Source organism: Cydia splendana, chromosome 17 (genome assembly GCF_910591565.1).
Source record: "Cydia splendana chromosome 17, ilCydSple1.2, whole genome shotgun sequence".
In the NCBI taxonomy this organism is placed as follows: Eukaryota; Metazoa; Arthropoda; class Insecta; order Lepidoptera; family Tortricidae; genus Cydia; species Cydia splendana.
Window position 1 is genome coordinate 17,294,887 of NC_085976.1, and position 23,290 is coordinate 17,318,176.

At 38.9% G+C, this 23,290-nt stretch overlaps 1 protein-coding gene and 3 non-coding genes across 4 annotated transcripts in view; 2 read left to right on the forward strand and 2 right to left on the reverse strand.

The window, feature by feature from the left end:
- The window catches only part of LOC134798939 (AP-3 complex subunit beta-2), a 42,154-nt gene that overhangs the window by 11,270 nt on the left and 7,594 nt on the right, over positions 1-23,290 (forward strand). The window contains exons 10-20 of the mRNA XM_063771372.1: positions 6,446-6,604; positions 7,202-7,310; positions 8,716-8,824; positions 9,741-9,852; positions 10,505-10,666; positions 11,712-11,790; positions 13,305-13,468; positions 15,102-15,196; positions 17,185-17,247; positions 18,709-18,823; positions 22,007-22,178. Of these exons, the coding sequence (XP_063627442.1) occupies positions 6,446-6,604; positions 7,202-7,310; positions 8,716-8,824; positions 9,741-9,852; positions 10,505-10,666; positions 11,712-11,790; positions 13,305-13,468; positions 15,102-15,196; positions 17,185-17,247; positions 18,709-18,823; positions 22,007-22,178 (1,339 nt within the window). The remainder of the gene's footprint in view (positions 1-6,445; positions 6,605-7,201; positions 7,311-8,715; positions 8,825-9,740; positions 9,853-10,504; positions 10,667-11,711; positions 11,791-13,304; positions 13,469-15,101; positions 15,197-17,184; positions 17,248-18,708; positions 18,824-22,006; positions 22,179-23,290) is intronic.
- Positions 455-536, reverse strand: Trnas-uga (transfer RNA serine (anticodon UGA)). The gene has a single exon. It is a non-coding gene; the product is annotated as a tRNA-Ser (tRNA).
- Trnas-uga (transfer RNA serine (anticodon UGA)) lies at positions 942-1,023 on the reverse strand. The gene has a single exon. It is a non-coding gene; the product is annotated as a tRNA-Ser (tRNA).
- Positions 5,178-5,259, forward strand: Trnas-uga (transfer RNA serine (anticodon UGA)). The gene has a single exon. It is a non-coding gene; the product is annotated as a tRNA-Ser (tRNA).

A 23,290-nucleotide genomic window follows, 5' to 3' on the forward strand; every position in this document is an offset into this window, starting at 1 on the left:
GAGGAAACAGATTCATCCGAAGCTTGATTTTTGGATGATTTGAGGGGTGGGGGGGGGGGGGATCAAAAATCGTCAAAAATAGATGACGTAATTTATGAACAGCCCCTATGTACATTTGCACTGCATTTAGTATTTTCGTACTTACCAAATAACAATTTTAGAACTTTAAAAGTTAAGTACAGTTAGTGTTGTTATGGTTGATTTCAATATGCTTCGCGAAGGATCAAGAATGTTTAATCCATCATTGTAGTGCGAGCGTGGTAGAAGGGATCGGCGTACTGAGCTCGCACGGCCTGCCGCAGCGCGTAAAATACCTAAACTCGCTCAACGCCGAAATGTAATAGCGCTCTTAATAAATAAATAAAATATTATATACTTACATACTAAAAATGGCGGTTTGGATGTAAAAAGTCTATTATCTCTTTAATTTTGTTAAAATTATTGCAAAAAAAGTCGCTGAGGACAGGATTCGAACCTGCGCGGGTAGTACCCATTGGATTTCAAGTCCAACTCCTTAACCACTCGGACACCTCAGCTGTTGCATCCACTGACGAAATTAATGGCCTCTTTCAAAAAGAAAACTCCGTTAATGAAGTCATATTGTTTGCTGTTTGTAACACCGGCAGATTTTAACTTGTTTTCTTTGCACATATGGGTTGAATGAATAAGGATCATAATGAATGGAAAAAATTACATACAATGAATGTAAATACTTAATCAATTGCTTACCCACAGGAAAATCATTATTATTCGTGTAAGGGTAAAACTGTATTTCGCTTTAGGGATTCATAGCCAAAATGGCAAAGACGGAACCCTTAAAGTTTCGTCATGTTAAATTTTATAGTACATTATTCCTAAATATTGTTCTAAAAATTATAGCACATTTTATACTTACCAAAAATGGCTGTTTGATGTAAAAAATCTAGTATTGTTAAAAAAGTCGCTGAGGACAGGATTCGAACCTGCGCGGGTAGTACCCATTGGATTTCAAGTCCAACTCCTTAACCACTCGGACACCTCAGCTGTTGTTACATATGACGAATTTTAATTCCTCTTTGTGATAAAATAAAATCATTTAACATAGACATAGTAAGGAAAAAGTGAATTCAGAGTCCTTATGGTGTGTATGTTAAGGTTTATTTTCGCATAGTAATTTGTTCATTGGCATTTAAAATTACGATGTATTGTTTTATTTGACTTTTTATCTCTTACTGTTACGTAATACCTTTATCCAGGTGCAAAGTATTGATAGTAAACAATGGGGCGATAATTAAAACAAACGGGTTTTGAATTTCTTGTTTAATAATTTTAATCAGTACCACAATAGGAAGGTTTTATTTATCGAACCGTAACTACTGAATTATATCGATTTTAGTATCATAGTCATGACATATAAGCAGGTTCTATTTTACTGCTTACAAAAGAGGTTTAGAAACAGCAAAACTTAAAAAGAAGAGTGGAATATAGAGAGAATATATGTGACGTTCCACGGGAAAAGGTATCTTAAGGTGGCTGGCGCTTAAGACGAAACAGGAGCTGAGTTTTAAATATTTTAGGTAAATATACCCGTCTCGCTAACGGAAGCGGCACCTAAAAGTAGTGCGATAAGGACAAGGCGAAAAATCCTGCGTAAAAATCTCAAAAATCGAGGTTTCGTACTCCTCTGTTTCCTCCTCCAAAACTTAACCAATCGTAACCAAATTTGGAAATCTAAATGATTATGAAATTATCTGTGTCGGACCGTTTTGCTTTTTTGGCTAATTGATATCAGTTTTGAATGCCACGCCTCTCCTTGCGGCATAGTCAATTAGGCCATTTTGGCCATTTTTGAAGGGCTCTAGCGCCTTAAAAAACAAAAATATCAAAAAAAGCAAAACGGTCCGACACAGATATTGACAATATTAATCTGTGTTGAAAAAATCATTGCTCTAGCTTCAAAAACCACGGACGAAAACGAGGAGTACGTTTGTATGGAGAAATGACCACTCCCGTTGGCTCTTAATAATAGCATAAGCGCCAACCGCTGTAAGGTACCTTTATCCGTGTGACGTTACATCTAAGGTCTGAAGTTACAAAACTCGACCTCGTATCGTCTCCTAACTTAGGCGCTTGAATTTTAAGTAAGTAAGTAATTTATTTATTGTAAACTGTGTAGGTACATAAAGGTGTTCAATAAGAAGGTATCAACAGTTGCTCGTTTCGAGCGTACAATTTAAAGCCTTAAAAATAATTAACAACTATATACATTATAAGCATTATAACATCTAATCTTATCATTAATACATATCACTCGCTGTTTCCATCGCTACGAAAAATTCTTTTAAACTATAAAATACATTTTCTGTAAGAAACCGTTTTAGCTGGAATTTAAATTTGTTATCATCTAACATTTTAATATAGTTAGGTAGGGAATTAAATACACGTATAGAAGTAAAGAAGGCGCTTTTGTAGTACAATGTGTTATTTGCCTTTGGACATATTAGGTTATACTTGTACTTTTCTCTTAGATTGTCTCTTAATGAAGACTTTTTAGCGAAATATTCAAAATTATTCTTTACGAAAAGACATAGTTCAAGTACATAAATACCCGTAAGAGTGAGTATCCGTTTGTCTTTAAATACATTCCGAAGTGATTACTCGGTATTCATACGGTATATAGTACGTACGCATCTCTTTTGTAAAAGAAAAGTACTTTGTACATCTACAGAATTTCAAAGAAGAATTTCAAATTTTAAGACCTACGTAATTATGCACCGTTCAAACTTCAATGAAAGGACCATGGGCAACTTTGTATGGAGCCTGGACCCAACACCAACAGGAATGAGAGTAAGGTCATTGGATAGGTATTTCTATGTACTTCATTTTGTTCTATGGGCACCAAGCGGAATTCCATTGCAGAACTGAGATATTGGTATTTTAGGCAAAACGTCGTCACCCTTATTACCTAGGCAATAGAGTCCAAGTAAGTAAATTAATTGCTGCAGCGTAGATGTTCGCGCACCGCCGGGCGAGCACACTGAATGATTTGCCGCGCTCGCCCGGCGGTGGACTCTATGGCCTAGGTAATAAAGGTGACGACATTTTGACTAAAATACCAATATCTCAGTTCTGCAATGGAATTCCGCTTGGTGCCCATAGAACGAAATGAAGTACAGAGAAATACCTATCTAATAACCTACCTCAACTCTGTTGGTTTTGGGGCCATTTTGACGCATAGTCCTTTTAACGTTTTAAATAACACTTGCCCAATCTGTGCTATCAAAATCGCTGCCAACTTAGCTCGGTCTAACTCTACTACAATAGGGTATTTGACTACTAGTCAAATCAGTTTCTTTTTTCGAACTGTCAACACGATTTTGCAACTATGGAATTTATATGAAACACTAGCATGTGACGTCACAATCAAATTAACTACTCTTTATAGTTTAAGATAAGATAAGATAAGATAATCTTTATTGGTACAATACAGGTACACGTCGGATACAATTTTGTACAACATAAAAAATACAAAAATATACATTACAGAGTATTTAGACAGAAAATATACACAACATAGTATAGTAATGTCATTGATTCATATAGTAGGAGAAAACATGGATAAAATCAAGATATACAATTCTATTATATTACATTGTCATTGGTAATTCCATCATTTCATTAAAAGTATAAAAGCTTTTTGAGAGCAGCCACGATTCTAAACTCTTTTTAAAGGATTTGTGGGACGGGGCATCTCTTATGCTATCTGGGAGGCGGTTGTATATCGCAGGGCCTGTGACGTAAACCGACTGTTCTGACCTTGTGAGTTTGTGAAGCGGTGCAACTAGGCGGTCTCGATGTGAATTACTTCGTAGATTATGTGACGTCACTATGCCTTTACGTTTAAATTTATTTATATTTGAGTGGGTAAAGGTCGCTATTTGGAGAATAACTAGGCTTGGTAGGGTTAAAATGCGTAGGTTTTTGAAGTGATCGCGAACAGATTTATCACTGCGGATACCCACGACGCCTCGCACTGCGCGCTTCTGCATTCGAAAGGCACGGTCGAAATCCGATGCTCGGCCCCACAGCTCAGTGCCGTACGATAGAATCGAATGGACGGTGGCAAAATAGCAAGATCTAACTGTAGCCCTGCTAGCTGTAGATGCAAGGCGCCGCAATGCGTAGCATGCTCGGCCTAGTCGTGCACATACACCATCGATATGTTCCCGCCAAGAAAAGGAGCTATCGAGCACAAAGCCGTTTAATACGGGTTTTAAAAAAATGTGTCTAAAAATAACTGTTACCTACGTTTCTCTATTAATATTCTGGTGCTTTATTTCATGCATGGTGTAATAGTAGATTGTACAACAAGGGCATAAAGTGACCTATTTTGACCCAAGGCAATTTTTTGGTCTGAGCGAAGCGAAGACCAAAATAGTAGACGAGGGTAAAAATGGACATTTATGCCCTTGTTGTACACTCTGCTTTTCACTTCGATTGCGAGGAAAATATACAAAAAATCAAATATTTTAGGTTATTTTAACGTATTTATTCAAGACTAAAGAAAATTGTTCTTGGGTCGGTCGGAGGCGCGGGGCACGCCGACGCATGAGAAGTGAAAAATAATTTTTCACTTCTCATGCTCAAAAAGTGCACCTTTATGTCGTGCGTAGACGACATAAAATCGCATTTTATGCTCTAGAGCATAAAGTAAAATCATCTATTACGACCCTTATTGACTTAGCAATAAAGTCCAAATTCTGCCATACAAACTGCCAGCCCTGCCGGCGCGCCCCCGACCGGCGCTCTCCCGATCGGCGTGCCCCGCGCCTCCGACCGGCCCAAGAACAACCTAAAATATTTGATTTTTTGTATATTTTCCTCGCAATCGAAGTGAAAAGCAGAGTGTACAACAAGGGCATAAATGTCCATTTTTACCCTCGTCTACTATTTTGGTATTCGCTTCGCTCAGACCAAATAATTGCCTCGGGTAAAAATGGGTCACTTTATGCCCTTGTTGTACAATCTACTATATTTTAAATACAGTCAAATACCCTATTGACTCACGTGTATGAATAACGCCAAGTTTTCAAAGTAAATAACTACTCGTTTTATAAACAAGAGAAGAAAACAATAGAGCTTCATTATTGGAGTTTTCTTTATAAAAGAGATCGTTAATTTCGTCAATAGTAGCAATAGCTGAGGTGTCCGAGTGGTTAAGGAGTTGGACTTGAAATCCAATGGGTTCTACCCGCGCAGGTTCGAATCCTGTCCTCAGCGATTTTTTTTCATGTTGTATTGATTTTATTTTATTACTAAGTTGAGGCACAGATTAATAAATAGTTACTACGTAACAGATACCTCATTCCCTAACAAAAGCAAAAATACCTACGCTATAATAGCCTACAGAACCTTAATAATAATACCTGCTGCTCAGGACAAGAAGAAATGTACCATAATTACGCGCACAAAGAGTCGAGACTGTGTTGCCCGCCGTTCGAGTCACGTGCCAACGCGTCATCGTAAGAATGCGCTAGGGTTGTAGCTACCTTACCTATGATGATTATTGTAATAAAACGAATGTTGCGAATCAAATATGTTTTAGTTTTAATATAATGATTTATAATTTTTTCACTTCTCGGAATTCTCTGTTATTAAAATTTTATAAGTAGTTGAAAATATCCTAAATCGCGTAAATAATTTTAATAAATATTCAGGAGCAAAGCAACGGACAATCAACGGTTTTTAAAAGTTGTAATACGGTGCTACCAGGCCGATTAATTATTACGTCGTCAAAATTATTTAAAAATACTTTTTCTAACCCTTCAATATAATTATTAAACTTTCAGGTGGGACCTTTAGCCCGCCATAAAAAGATGAATTTTTATTATAGGCTTTTCCTTTGTTTTTTTGACTTTTTCACCCATCTACTGCACAATAATTACGTGGTTTCGGCATTTCGAAGCATAAGCGCGGGAAACGCGCGGTGCAATGCGGTGCGGCCGCTGAGGCGGGCGTTCGGCGGCCCTCTGTCGGTTGTATCGTCGACGATACGCCGAGCGGTAGGCATATAGCGCGTGGCCTTGAGCGTGTGACGGAGGCCTGGTTGAGGCATTGTAACTTCCTAAGACCCACGGTCCTACCAATAGTGAATATAAAGCCGTAATTTCAAACAGATTTAACATAATTTTCAATAGCATTTGCATTTGCATTTTATTTGTTTCGTTTCAATTTTTAAACAAAAATAGCAATTTTTTTATTACAACAACAAATTGATATGTGAATTCACTTATTTTTATTTTGCATATTATTAATATAGTCTGTCAAGCCATTTCGGCCAGTAGAAAAAAGCGGCAAATTTAAAATAATGTAGGCGCGAAGGGTAATGGTCCCATAGAAAATTAGAATTTTGCGCCTTTTTCTACTGACAAAGTTGTTTGACCGGCTATATACGATATTGTTTCAGACTCTATTCGAGCCGTTCCTGAAATCCTTCTTCGTTCGCAACTCGGACCCCACACACCTGAAACTGCTCAAGTTGGAGATCCTCACCAACCTCGCTACAGAGACCAGCGCGGCTGTGGTACTCAGGGAGTTCCAGACATACGTCACCTGCTCTGATAAGGTAACGTTCACAAGTCACACTTGGACCACTCCCACAAGTAACCCAGTACCCACACACCTAAAACTGCTCAAGATGGAGATCCTCACCAACCTCGCTACAGAGACCAGCGCGGCTGTGGTACTCAGGGAGTTCCAGACATACGTCACCTGCTCTGATAAGGTAACGTTTGAATTTAGGTGTCGGTCGATGTTGCTACGTCGCTAGGCGCCTCCCAATAAGGCGCATAGTGATAAGAATGTGGCAAGTTGTGTCGTTTTGCTCTGATTTTAACCCCCCCCCCCCCCCCTCCCCTGACACAAAACCACGTGATAATTATGATGCGAGTACCCTTAGGCGCTAAGCAATCAAATCCATGGCGCCGATGCGAGCTTTTATTATTAATGTTTTAAAGTTGGTGCGATGAATGTTTTATGCGATATCTTCTCTGACCCCCCCTCCCCCATCGTGATCATTCGTGATATTTTCTTACCCCCATCCCCCCTCTAAACGATCACATGATTTCTGGACGACCCCCAGTTTGCGTTCTCCAGAAATGTAATATTTAGTTTTGAAAGTTTATCTTGGATAATTTTATCTGAATGTATTGTTTTTATGAAGGTGTTTGCTGGAGCAACTATCCAGGCTATCGGCAGATTGGCTGTGGCCATTCAAGGCGAGGCTGAGACGTGTCTCAATGGCCTACTGAAGTTGCTTAGCAGTAAAGATGGTGAGTTATAACTGTCATCGTTGGAGCAATAAGTTTGTAGTAAATCTTCTTCTTCTTCTTCCTCGCGTTATCCCGGCATTTGCCACGGAGCCTGGGGTCCGCTTGACAACTAAACCCATGATTTGACGTAGGCGCTAGTTTTTACGAAAGCGACTGCCATCTGACCTTCCAACCCAGAGGGGAAACTAGGCCTTATTGGAATTAGTCCGGTTTCCTCACGATGTTTTCCTTCACCGAAAAGCGACTTGCAAATATCAAATGATATTTCGTACATAAGTTCCGAAAAACTCATTGGTACGAGCCGGGGTTTGAACCCGCGACCTCCGGATTGAAAGTCGCATGCTCTTACCGCTAGGCCACCAGCACAATAAGTTTGTAGTAAATGTGTACAGTAAATTAAAATTGAAAAATATTTCCTGTGATGTTGTCTGGACCGAAATATAATTCTGTAGTATCGAAGCAAAGTGATAAGTCTCCATCTCCTCTCGACGATTTCTTACACATACAGACATACTTAAGTAAATCATTATAAATTCGTGACATTTTTAACATGAGTTTTTTGGAAGAACGTACATACGTAATATAATTTGATGTTTACTATAGTCGCTTTTCTATGAACGAAAACATCGTGAGGAAACCGGACTAATCCCAATAAGGTCTAGGTTGGAAGGTCAGATGGCAGTCGCGTTCGTAAAATCTGTAACCTACGCCAAACGGTAGCAAACGCAGCCAGCGGTTGCTATGCGCGTGCCAGCAACGAATTTTAGTACATCTTTGCGGGCCCGTTACGTGACGTGCCGCCCAGGCTAGTTTAATGTACAGCTGTAAATTGCATGGACACAATTATTCATAAAGTGACCATGCACCTTTGCGGCTGGATGTACGTCGTCTTGTATTAAACCTTACGTTATGTTTTAACTAGCTAGCTAACTTAGCGATTTCAAATTGGCCGTATCGTTGCAGTCTCATAAACACTCCGGTGGACTTGTTGTACAAAGTAGTAACACAGGTCTTTCAAAAGTGTCATTACGGGTTGTTCATATGACAGCAACGAAACGGCCAAGCCGTACTATTTGACCAAGATGTTGGCTTTATACAGTTAGAGTTTGTAAAGTTAGGTCTGACAGAGTAAAAGTCTTGGTACCTACTACGGGATCTGATAACTTTTTAGTGTAAAAGCTTTATGCGCCTAGTCTTGGCAACACATGAAATGTTGTTGGTGGGATCTGTACCATTTCTTAAGGGCCCCACTGATTAACAGTCCGCCGGACGGTATCGGCCTGTCAGTTGTTCGGAACTGTCAAAATTTTGTTCTAACTGACAGGCCGATACCGTCACGCGGGCAGGTAATCAGTGGGTCCCTTTAGAGGAGTTAACTGTAATGCGCTATATTGTTATTGAGCAGAGTGGGTGGTGTGCGAGGCCGTGGTGGTGGTGAAGCGCGTGGTGGGCGGCGGCGCCACGTCGGCGCGCGCCGCCGTGGCCCGCGCCGCCACGCTGCTGCGCTCCGACAGGTCAGTGCGGAGCGAGCTGCTCCATCACCGTCACCTGATGTCAGTGGGGCCAACTGTAAACTATATAAATAAATAACTGTTATAAGGACATTCTTACACAAATTGAATAAACTGTAAGCTCAAGAAGGCTTGTGTTGTGGGTACTCAGACAACGATAAATATAATATACGAATACTTAAATACATAGAAAACATCCATGACTCGGGAACAAATATCGGTGCTCATCACACAAATAAATGCGCTTATCGGCATATAATACCTACCGGTATTTATAATATTTATTATTTCAAACAAAAAAATATATTTATATTTATTAATTAGGCCCTTGAGGACCGACTGCTTCGATATCTTGAACTTGGAAACAATTTCCCAATCCCCCTATATTCTTGTTGTATGTAACATTAGTTCAACTATTATGGTTATGGTGTGCCCCACAGTGATTTGTGTATATTAAATAACTCTGCATCTTCTCCCAAAAATGACGACTAGTAAAATTTAGCTGTTCTTTGAACCAGTCCTTTTTGTTTAAAATATTACGTTACTCTTGATTAGTTTGCTAATCCCTGACACGAACATGTAAACTTAAATAAATAAATAAATAAAATAAATAAATAAATATTAGGGGACATCTTACACAGATCAAACCTAGCCCCAAACTAAGCAGAGCTTGTACTATGGGTACTAGGCGACGATATACATACTTGTATAGATAAATACATACTTATATACATAGAAAACAACCATGACTCAGGAACAAATATTAGTGTTCATCACACAAATAAATGCCCTTAGTGGGATTCGAACCCAGGACCATCGGCTTAGCAGACAGGGTCACTATCCACTAGACCAGACCAGTCGTCAAACACAAATACAAACTTAACAAACTTAACATAAATAATTTGTAATATTGGTACAGATTGGCACCAAACGCACGAGCGGCAGCCGTGTGGTTGGTGGCAGAGCACGGCGCTGAACATCCTCGAGCGGCCGCCATCTTGGCCCACATGGCTGGCAACTTCGCTGACCAGGTTTGTCATGTCACCTGGGGTAGGAAACTAGAGCGTTCGGGCTTTTTCGGCTCCATTCGGCTCAGCATTGCTCCGAGCAATTATTAGGATTGCACCACTTAACGACCCTTTGCGTGCACAACACAACAGATAAGGTAATGACTTGAAATTTTGACAGCCCAAAATATCCGAAAGGGATAGTGCCATACATTAGAAAGGGACAGCATGATTTGTCCCTGCCGCTGTCAAACTTCGGTTTTGTAGTTTCCTTTCTGTACGGTAGTACTATTACTTATTATGTACTTATGACCTAAATCGACTTAAACTTTACCTTTTTTAACTTATCATTTTTATCTTCTACTTCTAGAATCTACAGTTACAACTGTTACAACTGTAGATTCTAGAAGTAAAAGATACGATGGAAAACAATTATGCACTACAATGCATAATTGTTTTCCATCGTATTTTCTCGGAAACGTTCGTATTTGTCATGCTACACCAGTCAACCTCAGTACTTTTGGTACCGAGACTGAACTGAAATAGCAAGATACGTTCGTACGTTTCCGTGGAATTACGATGGAAAATAATTATGCAGTACATCTGTACATGACCATCCAAAAGTAGATGACCCCACTTTTTTTTCGAAAATGATAAAGATAGGTTTTTTTTTCAGGATGAACTAGTGAAACTCCAGCTACTATCATTGGCTGTCAAACTGTCAATAACCCAACCCGACACGTTACCAGTGTGTCGCTACGTGATGACGCTCGCACACTACGATGCGAGTTACGATGTACGCGACCGAGCAAGGATGCTGCGGCGTTTCATATTACAGGTAACTCATAAAAACGTCATTATTTCTTGGCGTTTCTAGAAGGTGTAGAGTATTGAAATTTTTATTTATTTATTTATTTGGGAAACATACAGCACATAATAATACAATAAGGTAAAAGATATAGTTAAAACATAAGCCAAAACAGTTTCCACTTATAGCTAATACAAAATTCCTTTGCTCTGAAAAAATTTGGCAGGCAATTGGGTTATTTTTAATAAAACGACTGTAAAAAACGTAAAACTGTCCATTACGCAACCCGACACGTTACCAGTGTGTCGCTATGTAATGACGCTCGCACACTACGATGCGAGTTACGATGTATGTTACCGAGCAAGGATGTTAAGAAGATTTACACTACAGGTGACTCACTTCATATCATCATAATGTTTAGGCATTTATAGAAGAGCTAGAAAGATGAATTTTGGTTGGAATATAGGTTATTTAGAGAAAAGATGACAAAAATGTAAAACTGTTAATAACACAGTGTGAGGCACTGACAGGGTCGCCATGTGAGGTGGGATGTTGAAATGATACTACATGTTCGGAGTATAGATCTATCTTGTCTAAAATAACATAAGTAGCAGCTAATATAGTGGAGCGTTAAAAGTAAAGGGTGATAAAGGTAAAAGTAATGGGGTTGGCCGGTCGAAGTATTTAACAGATGGCGCCAGCATAGCTTGCCCTGTCAGTCCCTAGAACTGTGTCAAATTTTTTTTTGGGATTTTGCGTCATGGATGCCAGACCTTTAAGCCAAATCTCATAGAACTAAGCTAGAGAAAGGGGCAAGCTATGATGGCGCCATCTATGCAAACCTTTGACAGTTGCCATTGAAGATAACTCTTTCAACTCTATACTATTGCTGGATAGATCACTGGTTAAAAGGCTGATTTAGACGGCGCGCGAACTCGCATGCGATTTTAGTTACATTGCGGACTGTTGGTTACGTCCAATTCAACCGACCGATCAAAAACCGCAATGTAATGAAACTCGCATGCGAGTTCTCGCATTGTCTAAACTGGGCTTAAGTTATTATTATTGTATGCAGGACAACGAGTTGTCTAAACACAAGGCAGAGATATTCCACGTCCACAAACCGAAGCCGCCGAGTCAGAGCAATTTCAAAGGTAATCTCATATTTATTTATTTATTTAAACTTTATTGCACAAAACATAAAAATAATGTACAAATGGCGAACTTAATGCCTAATGGCATTCTCTACCAGTCAACCATCGGGCCAAACAGAGACATGTAAATATGGTGCAAGGAGAACAGATGCATTTATTAGAACATTGGAAAACAACTGAACAACTAATAATTCTGATAAACTACATATAGAATACACAAATAAAAATACTAGAATATATATAATTAATATACTACTACATATTTCATACATTCTTCAAATATGTAATATATAATGATGGACATTACTCGAACTCTTATTTACTAGAGTAGGTTTTCACATTGCTTAAAGCCCGCTTAGTAAATATTAATATTAAATTTCTCCAAGAAACATTGTCTTACATTCGTCTGTCGTACAAAATATCCATAAAATGTAATATATCGTATTTTTTTAATTTTTAGTGATTCCGGACGAGGGAAGCGAATTTTAAACCACTTTTAATGCAGTCTTGATTTTTTTTAAAAGTAAAAGAATGTTTCTATTAAGTAAAATGAGTTAACTTAAGGTTTTAAGGTACTTTCCCTCCAAGGCCCATAATTTTATCCACGCTGTATGTCACTGTAAACCATGATCTAGATCAGGGGTCTCCAAACCCCGGCCCGCGGGCCAAATCCGGCCCGCGACGCGTTCCGATCCGGCCCGCCGACACCTAAAGCGAGTGCCCACTGTCCGGCCCGCGGGAGCCAGGCTCCAGGGGTTCAGCATTCATTGAGAGTGGAACTGTTCCTATCAGCAGCAACCAGACACCCTCCCCCGGCGCAAAAACCGACGGTGGCCCGCACGAAAGTTTCTGAGGCGCAATATGCCTTCAGGTAAAAAAGTTTGGAGACCCCTGATTACAGCGGTTGGCAACCTTTTAGCAGCCAAGGGCCAAATAGTAGCTACCGAAGTTGACGCGGGCCCCACTTTATTAATATCAAAGACATATGTAACTTCGTATAATATATGAATAAAGTCTAAGGAAAAAACGTGCCTCGGAAATCAAGAAAAAGTCATTCTCGGATAGATGGCGCACACACCTTTAGCCTATGCTCGGCTAGATGGCGTGACGACACCGTTTCAGATTTAACAATTTTAACACATAGATATCAGTGAATGAACATGGGTCAAAATGATATAAAAATAATAAAATCAATTTATCCATTTTTTTTTTTCAAATTATTCATATATATAATTTTTTTTGATAATTTTATACGTTTTCATTTTGAGTTTTAGTCGTGTGTCGATAGATGGCAGTAAATTTACAGTGACTACAAAATTTACTATGACAGGACCCCTCTCTCTATCTATTCTCTTTGTTAATATTTATGACTTTATCAGACATTTTCGTTTGTCAATATTACATACAAAATAGCCAGGGAGGCTCGCGGGCCGCAGGTGAGAGGTTCGCGGGTCGCATGCGGCCCGCGGGCCGCCTGTTGTCAACCGCAATAACACTTTGTCTATGTGTCACAGACCGTGAGCAGTTCATCTTTGGGTCCCTGTCCCAATACATCGGGAGTACGGCGGCGGGGTACCGCCCCCTGCCCACGCCACCAGAAACAGCACAAGGCGCGCGACTACGCGCAGAACCGGCGCAAGAGATCGAAGCACCGGCTAGTAAACATGTTAGTATACTGGTAAGTATTGTAAAAAACATTTTGCATTTATATACGATTTTTCTTGTTGTATTTAAACGTGCATTGGCTACGTATTTTTGATATGTTAATTATGGAAACTATAGGTCTATTTACTGACTGCTCAATCTATTGATTAATGTTAATGAATGACTGTTTGTTTCTCAATAAAAAAAAAACAACGGGTTGCACTCCGGGAGTGCCGGCAGAAGTGAAAACTCAATGACATTGTAACAGTTTTTCGATCTGCGGGCTCAGCACGGTTCCATTTTTATCGACTATCACTATGCGCGTCCCTTTCGCACTTACATACTTGTTAGAACGTGACAGGCATGGTGACAAGGGATAAAAACGCGACCGTGCTAAGCCGCCAGGTCACGTGTCCGTCTTACGAATTTTCAATCTGTCGAATCTGTCGGTCACGTGACCTGTCGCGGGTTTAACATTTTTTCCCCATCACAAAACGTGCACAGCGCCGCTAAAGAAGTTTTCACTTCAAAAAAAGGAAGTGTTCACCGGGCTTAAGCGCTTTCCTAGGATAGCGGTGCCGTCAGCTTCGATCACGCCACTACGTGCTCTTTAACTCGTTTGTGGTGCGCGTGCCGCGACCGCTGCAGGGGACCATCGAGTGCGCCGACTTCTGGCCGAAGGGTGTCGTGTTTGGGAGGTTCCGGGGCAAACTGCCGAATCCGACACAAGAGCAGACGATTCAACGGAGCCACGCCGTTTTGTCGCCTAAATAGTGTTTAGTTTTTTAAGTTTATAAAAATGCATATATAATAATATGTTAGTCCGTAAGGTATTTGTAATATGGGCCTTGTTACCTGATTTCAAATGATAAATAAAATGAATAAATATAGCGGCCGTCTCAATACAAAATACTACTACATCCATATTTAGCCGTATTATTATGTATGGAGACGGCCGCTATATGACGGCACCGCTATTCTAGGAAAACAGAGCTTTACGTAAATATTACAATAACTTTGTGCTTCAAGCATAGAATAAAGTAACGAGACGAAGAAAATGACTCCAATTAAATGATATAGTAGATTGTTAGCCAAGGGATGAAACCCACTCATTTCTGCCGAAGTAGTTTAGCGCTCGAACGCAGTGAGAGCGTCAATACTCCGAGGCTGAAATGATGCCTTACACCCGAGTTAAACAGACTATGAGAAATGAACATAATATTAATACACACAACTTAAAATATTAAATAAACAACGTGAAGGTGTCACCAGTTCTGCGCCATTCGAGAATCGCTCGCGCACATAATAAGGACAGTCGAGTTCATAAATAAGTACACATTTCTTCACATTTAATCCATTGCAATAAGGTGAAAAATTGTATACATATGTATGAACTCGTAAAATGTATAGTTGAAATATCCTCCTAAGGCCCAAGGTCCTACCTATAATTCTTCTCCAGTTCGATGAAATTCAAATCATATTCAATTGGAACAGAGTTGCATTTCTTTTGTTTCGCTAAATTTTCAAACAAATACAAAATGAACTCTATTCCCTGCGCTATAGGTTCAGACTTCAGTGGCATATTTTGGGTTTTTCATTTTTATGGCTGGCCCAGCTCCTAAGGCCCTTAGGAGGATATTTTAGTAATACAATTAATTTTCTTTTAGTCACAGAAAGACAAGACGTTCTACTCGGAGCCAGAAAGCAGCGGGTCCGGGTCCTCATCATCAGAAGAGTCCAGCTCCGAAGAGTCTTCAGATGAGTAAGTCCAACATACATCTAGAGACTGTCATAGTCTAATAAAACATGGTCTTCTATTCCCACAGTGACACAGGCCTACGTCACAACAACATGGCCGCTATATATAGCGCTATCGCATATTATCATATAGCGCTGTCGCATGATGACGTAGGCTTGTGTCAGTTAGGTGACCTAGAAAAGACGGGAATGGAGTACCAGGCGGAGTATATTATTATACCATGGAGACTGTGTGCGTGCTGGCGGGGGGAAACAAGCTAGCGGGCATTGACGTATAAAATCTCAGGACTGGCCTTACGGGCAATAAGAATGGGGCCAGTACAGCGGTGTGACACCGCTACAACGCGATTGGTTGATGAGTTCGCATCACGCACGCGATTGGTTGATGAGTTCGCATCACGCGCGCGAACGGTCGCAACTAGCTGCGTTAGGCTGCGCGATTGGCTCGAATTGGTGAGTCACTCCGCTGAACTAGTACCATTTTAGTGCCCGTAAGGCCAGTCCATAGATATAATACGTCAATGCTATGGTATTGGCGGCTTTAATTAGTAGGCCCTTATGGTAACATTCCATTTCTAACCGCAGCTGCACTACCGGTACTGAACGCGTCGCTGTCATTGTCAATTTCCATAGTAAAACTGACAGTAATGCAGCTGCGGTTAGAAATGGAATGTTACCCTTAAGGCAAATGTTTGTTACACAGGATGAACACCACAGTCACTAAAGTGGCTCTAAATAATAGTTCTCATAATATCGAATTTCGCATTTTATATTTCTAGATTTCATATTTCTAGAGACTTAAAATTTACTTTTAAAGTTGTTCATAATGTGTTGCAAATAAAACGAAAAATAGAAACAAAATTAACTCACATTTATAGACGGGTCTATCGCGAATTTTGCCGCGACCACGACCAGTGAAACCTGTGTCGAAACGTCGGTAAATAAAGGTAATAACATAAATTCGCGATAGATCCGTCTATAAATGCGAGTTGATATGTGTTCAAAACGCGAAAGTTTTAAATAAGTATTATAAAAAAAAACCGGGCAAGTGCGAGTCGGACTCGCGCACGAAGGGTTCCGTACCATAATGCAAAAAAAAAAACAAAATAAAGCAAAAAAAAAAAACGGTCACCCATCCAAATACTGACCACTCCCGACGTTGCTTAACTTTGGTCAAAAATCACGTTTGTTGTATGGGAGCCCCATTTAAATCTTTATTTTATTCTGTTTTTAGTATTTGTTGTTATAGCATAGCGTTTTGTTGCATAAATAGTGTTTAGTTTTTAAGTTTATAATATATATATATGTATGTTAGTCTGTAAGGTATTTGTAATATGGGCCTTGTTGCCTGATTTAAAATTTTAAATAAATAAATAAATAAATAAATAGCGGCAACAGAAATACATCATCTGTGAAAATTTCAACTGTCTAGCTATCACGGTTCGTGAGATACAGCCTGGTGACAGACGGACGGACGGACGGACGGACGGACGGACGGACGGACGGACAGCGAAGTCTTAGTAATAGGGTCCCGTTTTACCCTTTGGGTACGGAACCCTAATAAACATTGAAAACAATGAAAACTTTTTAATTTTGTCAAATTGTTTCCAGTTATAAAATTAAATATACAAACATGTTTTTTTCACATCACCTATTCGAAAAACGGCTTTTTCTTCCCCGCTAGGAGGGATCAAAGTGGCACTTTTCTTCCCTGCTACTCGTAGGAGGGATCAAAGTTGTACTTTTCTGTTCTAGGACACGATTTTTTCTTTCTTGCATACTATTTTTTTTTTGGTCTAATAATACATATTTTGGAACATAACAATTTCCTCATAGTTGATGTGAAAAGCAGTATGTGTCACACGGTATCAAGATTATTTCGTCTTGGGCGTTAACACTTGAATCCCTCATTACGCTCAGGATTCAATGTACGCCCTTGACGGCAATATATCATTTTGATCCCTTGTAACACAAACTACTATTTGTTTACAGAGAGGATAGCAACGATGCGGATAAGAAAGTGGAGAAAGCAAAAGAGGCTAACAACTACAACAGGTATGATAATGATAATAAAAGTTTATATTCCCTGAAAATGTGTTTATATTACTTATGTAATTATTACTTTGGCCTTTTTTAGGGTTCCGTACCCAAAGGGTAAAACGGGACCCTATTACTAAGACTTCGCTGTCCGTCCGTCCGTCCGTCCGTCCGTCTGTCACCAGGCTGTATCTCACGAACCGTGATAGCTAGACAGTTGAAATTTTCACAGATGATGTATTTCTGTTGCCGCTATAACAACAAATACTAAAAACAGAATAAAATAAAGATTTAAATGGGGCTCGCATACAACAAACGTGATTTTTGACCAAAGTTAAGCAACGTCGGGAGTGGTCAGTATTTGGATGGGTGACCGTTTTTTTTTTGCTTTTTTTTTTGTTTTTTTTTTTTATTATGGTACGGAACCCTTCGTGCGCGAGTCCGACTCGCACTTGCCCGGTTTTTAAATAGAATATAAAATCAGAACCCAGTTTAATGCAAACGCCTATAGTCTGTATCTTTAGGTATCTAAAAATAAAAGTAAACAAACAAAACCGCCTGGATCAGTCACTGAACGACCTGACTTTAACCTACATTATTTGATCGTGTAATGTTTTCATCTACCATCAACTGGCTTAAGAAGCCATTTAAGGGTAGATTTTGTTAACTTTTATTTAAATACCTAAAGATACACCCCTTTATTCATAAACGTCTTCTAAAGTTGACAAGCCGGTAATAATCGTTTGTCCCTTTACATCATACCAATACGTCGGAAAGGGACAAACAATTATTATCGGCTTGGCAACTTTAGTGGAGCGTTCAAGTATTACGTAACGAATTTGGGGGGGAGGGGGTGTCTTGTAAAACGTTACGATGCGTTACAGGGGCGGGAGGGGGGGTTTGAACTACGCGTTACGTAACATTGTTTTTTAACCCTTCAGAACGGTCGCGTAGAGAGATTCTCTCACGCATTTTTTAAAACGTGATTTTTCTCAAAATTTTAGACATTTCAAATTAATTAATAATATTAACGCGATTAAAACAATAACAAAGGTACAGAAAAGGGAGGGAGGGGGGGTCAAAAATGTACAAAAATTGCGTTACGTAATACTTGAACGCTCCCAATAGACGTTTATGAATAAGGGGCGGGTAAGACTATAGTGACTACGCTAGCACAGTCTATAAAACAATACAGTCATTCGACGAAGCCGACTAGACAGGGCAATCGTGCGGGGTGCGAGGGGTTGGTCGCGTGCACCCGAGCTGCATACAACGCCATTGTTAGTAGCTCGGTACTACTTACAGGGCTAGCGTGCCTTATAGTAAGTCAATTGTAAATCTTAGGCAGCTGTGTAAAAGTCTGTGACAACCCTACTGTGTTCTTGTGCGGTCGTCAAACATCAAAGGCGTCGGACCACTGTAACTTTTTAGACTGACGCTAGTCAATAGTGAATTAAATCCACAAACATTTCCTCGCAGCAACTCCGGAACTTCGGAGAGCGATTCGGACAGTGATTCATCCAGTTCCGACGAGGAGAGCGCTTCAGACAGCTCGGCGGAGACCACCGATCATTCCACAGAGGCCAAGGAGAAGGTACAAAAGTAGATATAGTGGTGGTAGAAGTAATGTGTAATGTGTAAACTGTATATAGTTTTGACACCGCACTTCAAACTTACGCTCAGTTGATCGATCACAGATCTAAAATAGGGATTATTGGCACATACTTATAGCCTACCGCGAAACACAAATATCTAAATTTCGTTATCTGCCTCTCTATCACTCTTGGTTCTCTTGAATATTCGAGCGGTAGAGAAGCAGATAACGAAATTTCTATTTTCTCGTTTCGCGATAGGCTCTCTGTCAACAAACCGCCTGATGCATCAATGTTATAGTGAAGACTTGGGGGCTATTCATAAATTACGTCATTTTATTCAAATTCAAGTCAAATTAGGGGGATGATGGTAGCATGACGTAGGAGGAAACGGGGTCATTCGAAGCATGATTTTTGGATTATTTTAGGGGGGGGGGTCCAAAATCGTCAAAAATCGATGACGTAATTTATGGACAGCCCCTTGTCAAAAAACTGTTTAAAGTATGGTATGTATTAAGTTACTCTTTGGTTTACAATATCTGCTAGTGCTGCACTCAGGCGGCATCGGCAGAACATTGCAGTAATACCCCCTATGTCCAAGATTGTTTGTCAATGATCAAAAGCGCGGCAAAAATCGGAATGATGTGTGTGTGTGTGATTGTAGAGTGTCATTGGAGTGTCAGTGTATTGAAATCAAAATTAATAGTGTTAGACCAAGAGAAGTCTGCAACGATTTTGATAGCACACGCAGTGCAAGTGTCATTTATACGTCATAATTACATAGACGTTTGACGTTTAAAATAACACTTGCACTGCGTGGGCTATCAAAATCGTTGCAGACTGCTCTTTGTTCAACTCTATGTGATTGGTCTCATTATTTAGTCATCATTTAGTCAGTTTATTATATCAGGTATATTCCTAGATATAACCACCGCAGTCTTTCGTATTATCAAATCCGCTAACCTTAAGGGCCCTCCATACCGTGCGCGAATCGCGGCGCGATTCGCGCACAAATGTGGAGCGGGCTTTACGTTTTAGTATATTCAAGCTGGTAGCTAGAAAGCGAATGGAATGTCTTAAGTGGTATACACCTACTTGCCAGAATTTCATTTGCCATAATTTCATTTGCCATAATAGTCAACAGCCATTATATTGTTTCCCATAATTACATATGCAATACTTATTGTTTACAATATTAGTCACGTGCCAGAAACTTTGTTTCCCATAAAATCAATTTCAATAATGTAATGACATGACAAATGTGTCATCATCATTGTAAGCCATAATTATCACTAGCCATAATATTTTTTTTTTACAGAAACCAAATGCTACTAGAAAAATGGGTTAGGTTAGGTTTGAACTGCGACCCTTACAGAAAAGTAATGCTACTGGAAAAGTGGGTTAGGTTAGGTTTGAACTGCGACCCTTACACAAAAGAAATGCTATTGGAAAAGTGGGTTAGGTTAGGTTTGAACTGCGACCCTTACAGAAAAGAAATGCTATTGGAAAAGTGGGTTAGGTTAGGTTTGAACTGCGACCCTTACAGAAAAGAAATGCTATTGGAAAAGTGGGTTAGGTTAGGTTTGAACTGCACTCCACACAAAAATAAATGCTACTAGAAAAGTAGGTTAGGTTAGGTTTGAATTGCGACCCTTACAGAAAAGAAATGCTATCAGAAAAGTGGGTTAGGTTAGGTTTGAATTGCGACCCTTACAAAGACCAAATGCTACTAGAAAAATGGGTTAGGTTTGAACTGCGACCCTTACAGAAAAGAAATACTACTGGAAAAGTGGGTTAGGTGAGGTTTAAATATTCTATTAAATAATATTATTACAATTAATAATATGGACAACAACACTTATGGCACTCGTACGTTCTGGAATCTAATAATCGGGTAAAAAAAAAGTTTGTCACTTCATTTTTATGGTAAACAAACAATTCGGGCAAATGAAATTCGGGCAAATAAAATTCGGGCATATGAGTATTATTTTATATAATTTTCGGACAAACAATAGACAACCGTCTTAAGGGGCTACCCCACGCCAATGACCTTCGATTTGAATCCCTTAGTTTTCTAATGTTTTTTGTAGCTTATTTTATTAACAGCAACGGCTTTAAGCAATATAGTATCCCATATTTACTTCAAAGTTTATTGTTTTCGAGATATTTGGCATCAACGTTGAACAATTTTAGGCTAAAAAACTGGTTTTCTGGCTATAACTTTTGTGTTAATTAGTTTAAAATTAAAACCCTGGACACGTTTTTCGAGACGTCAAAGACAAACCCAAATATGTAGATTTCGTACATGTAAGATCCTTCACTGCAAACTAGATACGAAAAAAGTGTTTTTTTAGACAATGTTTAAAAAATTCATAAAAAAATAAGTATTAATTTTTTTCAAAATCCGGTGGACAAAACCGGAGATAAAAGATTGAAAAAGCGATAACCCTTTGTCTTATAATTCTATCTGTAGTGCAAAAAAAGGAGATACGATTCAAAACTTGTCAAAAATCGATGAAAACCTCAGGTAGCCCCTTAAGTAATTAGTTTCCTGTCTTTCTCGTACTCACGAAATGCTCATATACGAGAAGGCGTCCCTTTTGCACACTTCAATTATCTTTAGGCGTAATCTGTTGCATCGGTAGAGAATATTGTACTATTTTAAAATTTGTAGTTTGGCTTTGGTAATACAAGAAATATTATTAAGGTAAGAATAGCTAATTCTTTGCGCATCTATTAATTAATATTTAATGTTTTTGTTGGTTTATGGTTATCTAATTATTTATGTACCTATTGTAATTTACTTAAAAGTTATGTTAAGTGTGTATAATAAATATTTCTATGCAATATAATTTTATTCAGCACTTCCCTTTTTCTATTTACGTTTTATTTACTCACATATTTTTATTACTAAAAGTGTGCATGATTTATTTTATTTATTCACGAGTGAAGGTAAGTTATTTTTTATTTATTTATTGCATTATAATATTATCTAACCTTTTAACCGCCAGACATTAGCATTAGTGACATAATATTAGTAATACATATACATAATTATACATACCCTCGTCAAGACTAGGTATAGATTATCATTAGGTAGGTACCTATGCGACTTTTTAGTTTCATAGTGGCGTTTTTAATACTTTTATGTTAACACCTGACAATTTATTTAAATATTTGTATAGGTGCCAGAAAAACCAGAATCCAAGTCGAAACCGGAACCTAAATCCAACGAGAAGTCAAATTTGGAATTGTTACTGGAGTTAGACGAAGTTGCCAGTTCTCTACCTACTATGACGCCGACGTGTGGGGGTTTCCTGTCGCCGCCCAGCGTTGGGCCTGGGGCTATTGGCGATGGTACGTATGCTAACTAATCACTACACCAGTGGGAAGACACTCCTGACTTCGGGCAAAATCGGCTCCATTCGGCTCAGCATTGCTCCGAGCAATTATTTGGGTTGGCACCACTTGACGACCTTTTGCGTGCACGGCCGCAGATAATATAATGACTTGAATTTTGACAACCCTAAATAGCCGAAAGGGATAGTGCCATACATTAGAAAGGTATAGCATGATTCGTCCCTGAATCGCTGTCAAACTTCGGTTTTGTAGGAAGTGTCCTTTCTGTACGGTAGTACTATTATTAGTCTGTGACTACACCTTATAAAACAAAGTCCTCGACGCGTCTATCTGTTTGTAAGTTCGCGATAAATTTAAAAACTACTAAACGGTTTTCACCTATCAATAGAGTGATTCTTGAGGAATGTTTAGGTTTAGGTATGATTTATTAACCCGTGCGAAGCCGGGGCGGGTAACTAGTGTTACATAATACTGCACTTTATTTATGAGAATTCTTTGCGAGATATCTGATCAGAATATTCTCAATGATATTTGTTATCACTGTAACTAGACGCACTAACTGATCTAGTTAACATAAATAATGATTGACACAGCTGATTAATCGATAATATTTTCATAAACTTTAAAACCTCAATTATTATATACAAATGTTAATTAAAATAAATACATGTAAGTAACTATAATGTATGCATTCAGTAAATTAATTTTAAATAAAAACAAAACATTCTCACGAGAAATCCGAAACAACAAACAAAAAACTTAACAGAGTCAAGTTTCGTAGTGGGCCATTAATCAGAAAAAGTGATTCGCTGAAATCAAAGAGAATGGAATGTGTATAGAGAATGACTGTCGGTGAATTTTGTAGTCGTGAAGGTTATGCTGCCATCTGTTGACGCAGTATTGAAACTAAAGATGAAAATGTATAAAAATATCCATAAAACTTATATATTTACATATAGACATAAATGATTTTTATTAATTTTGGATCGTCATGTGCTTTGATCCGTGTTTTTTTACATTGATGTGAGTTAGAATTGTTTAATATCAAGGGAGTGGCGCCATCTGTTAGAGAGTAACTTTGTCTTGATTTCCGAGGCGAGGGGTTTCTT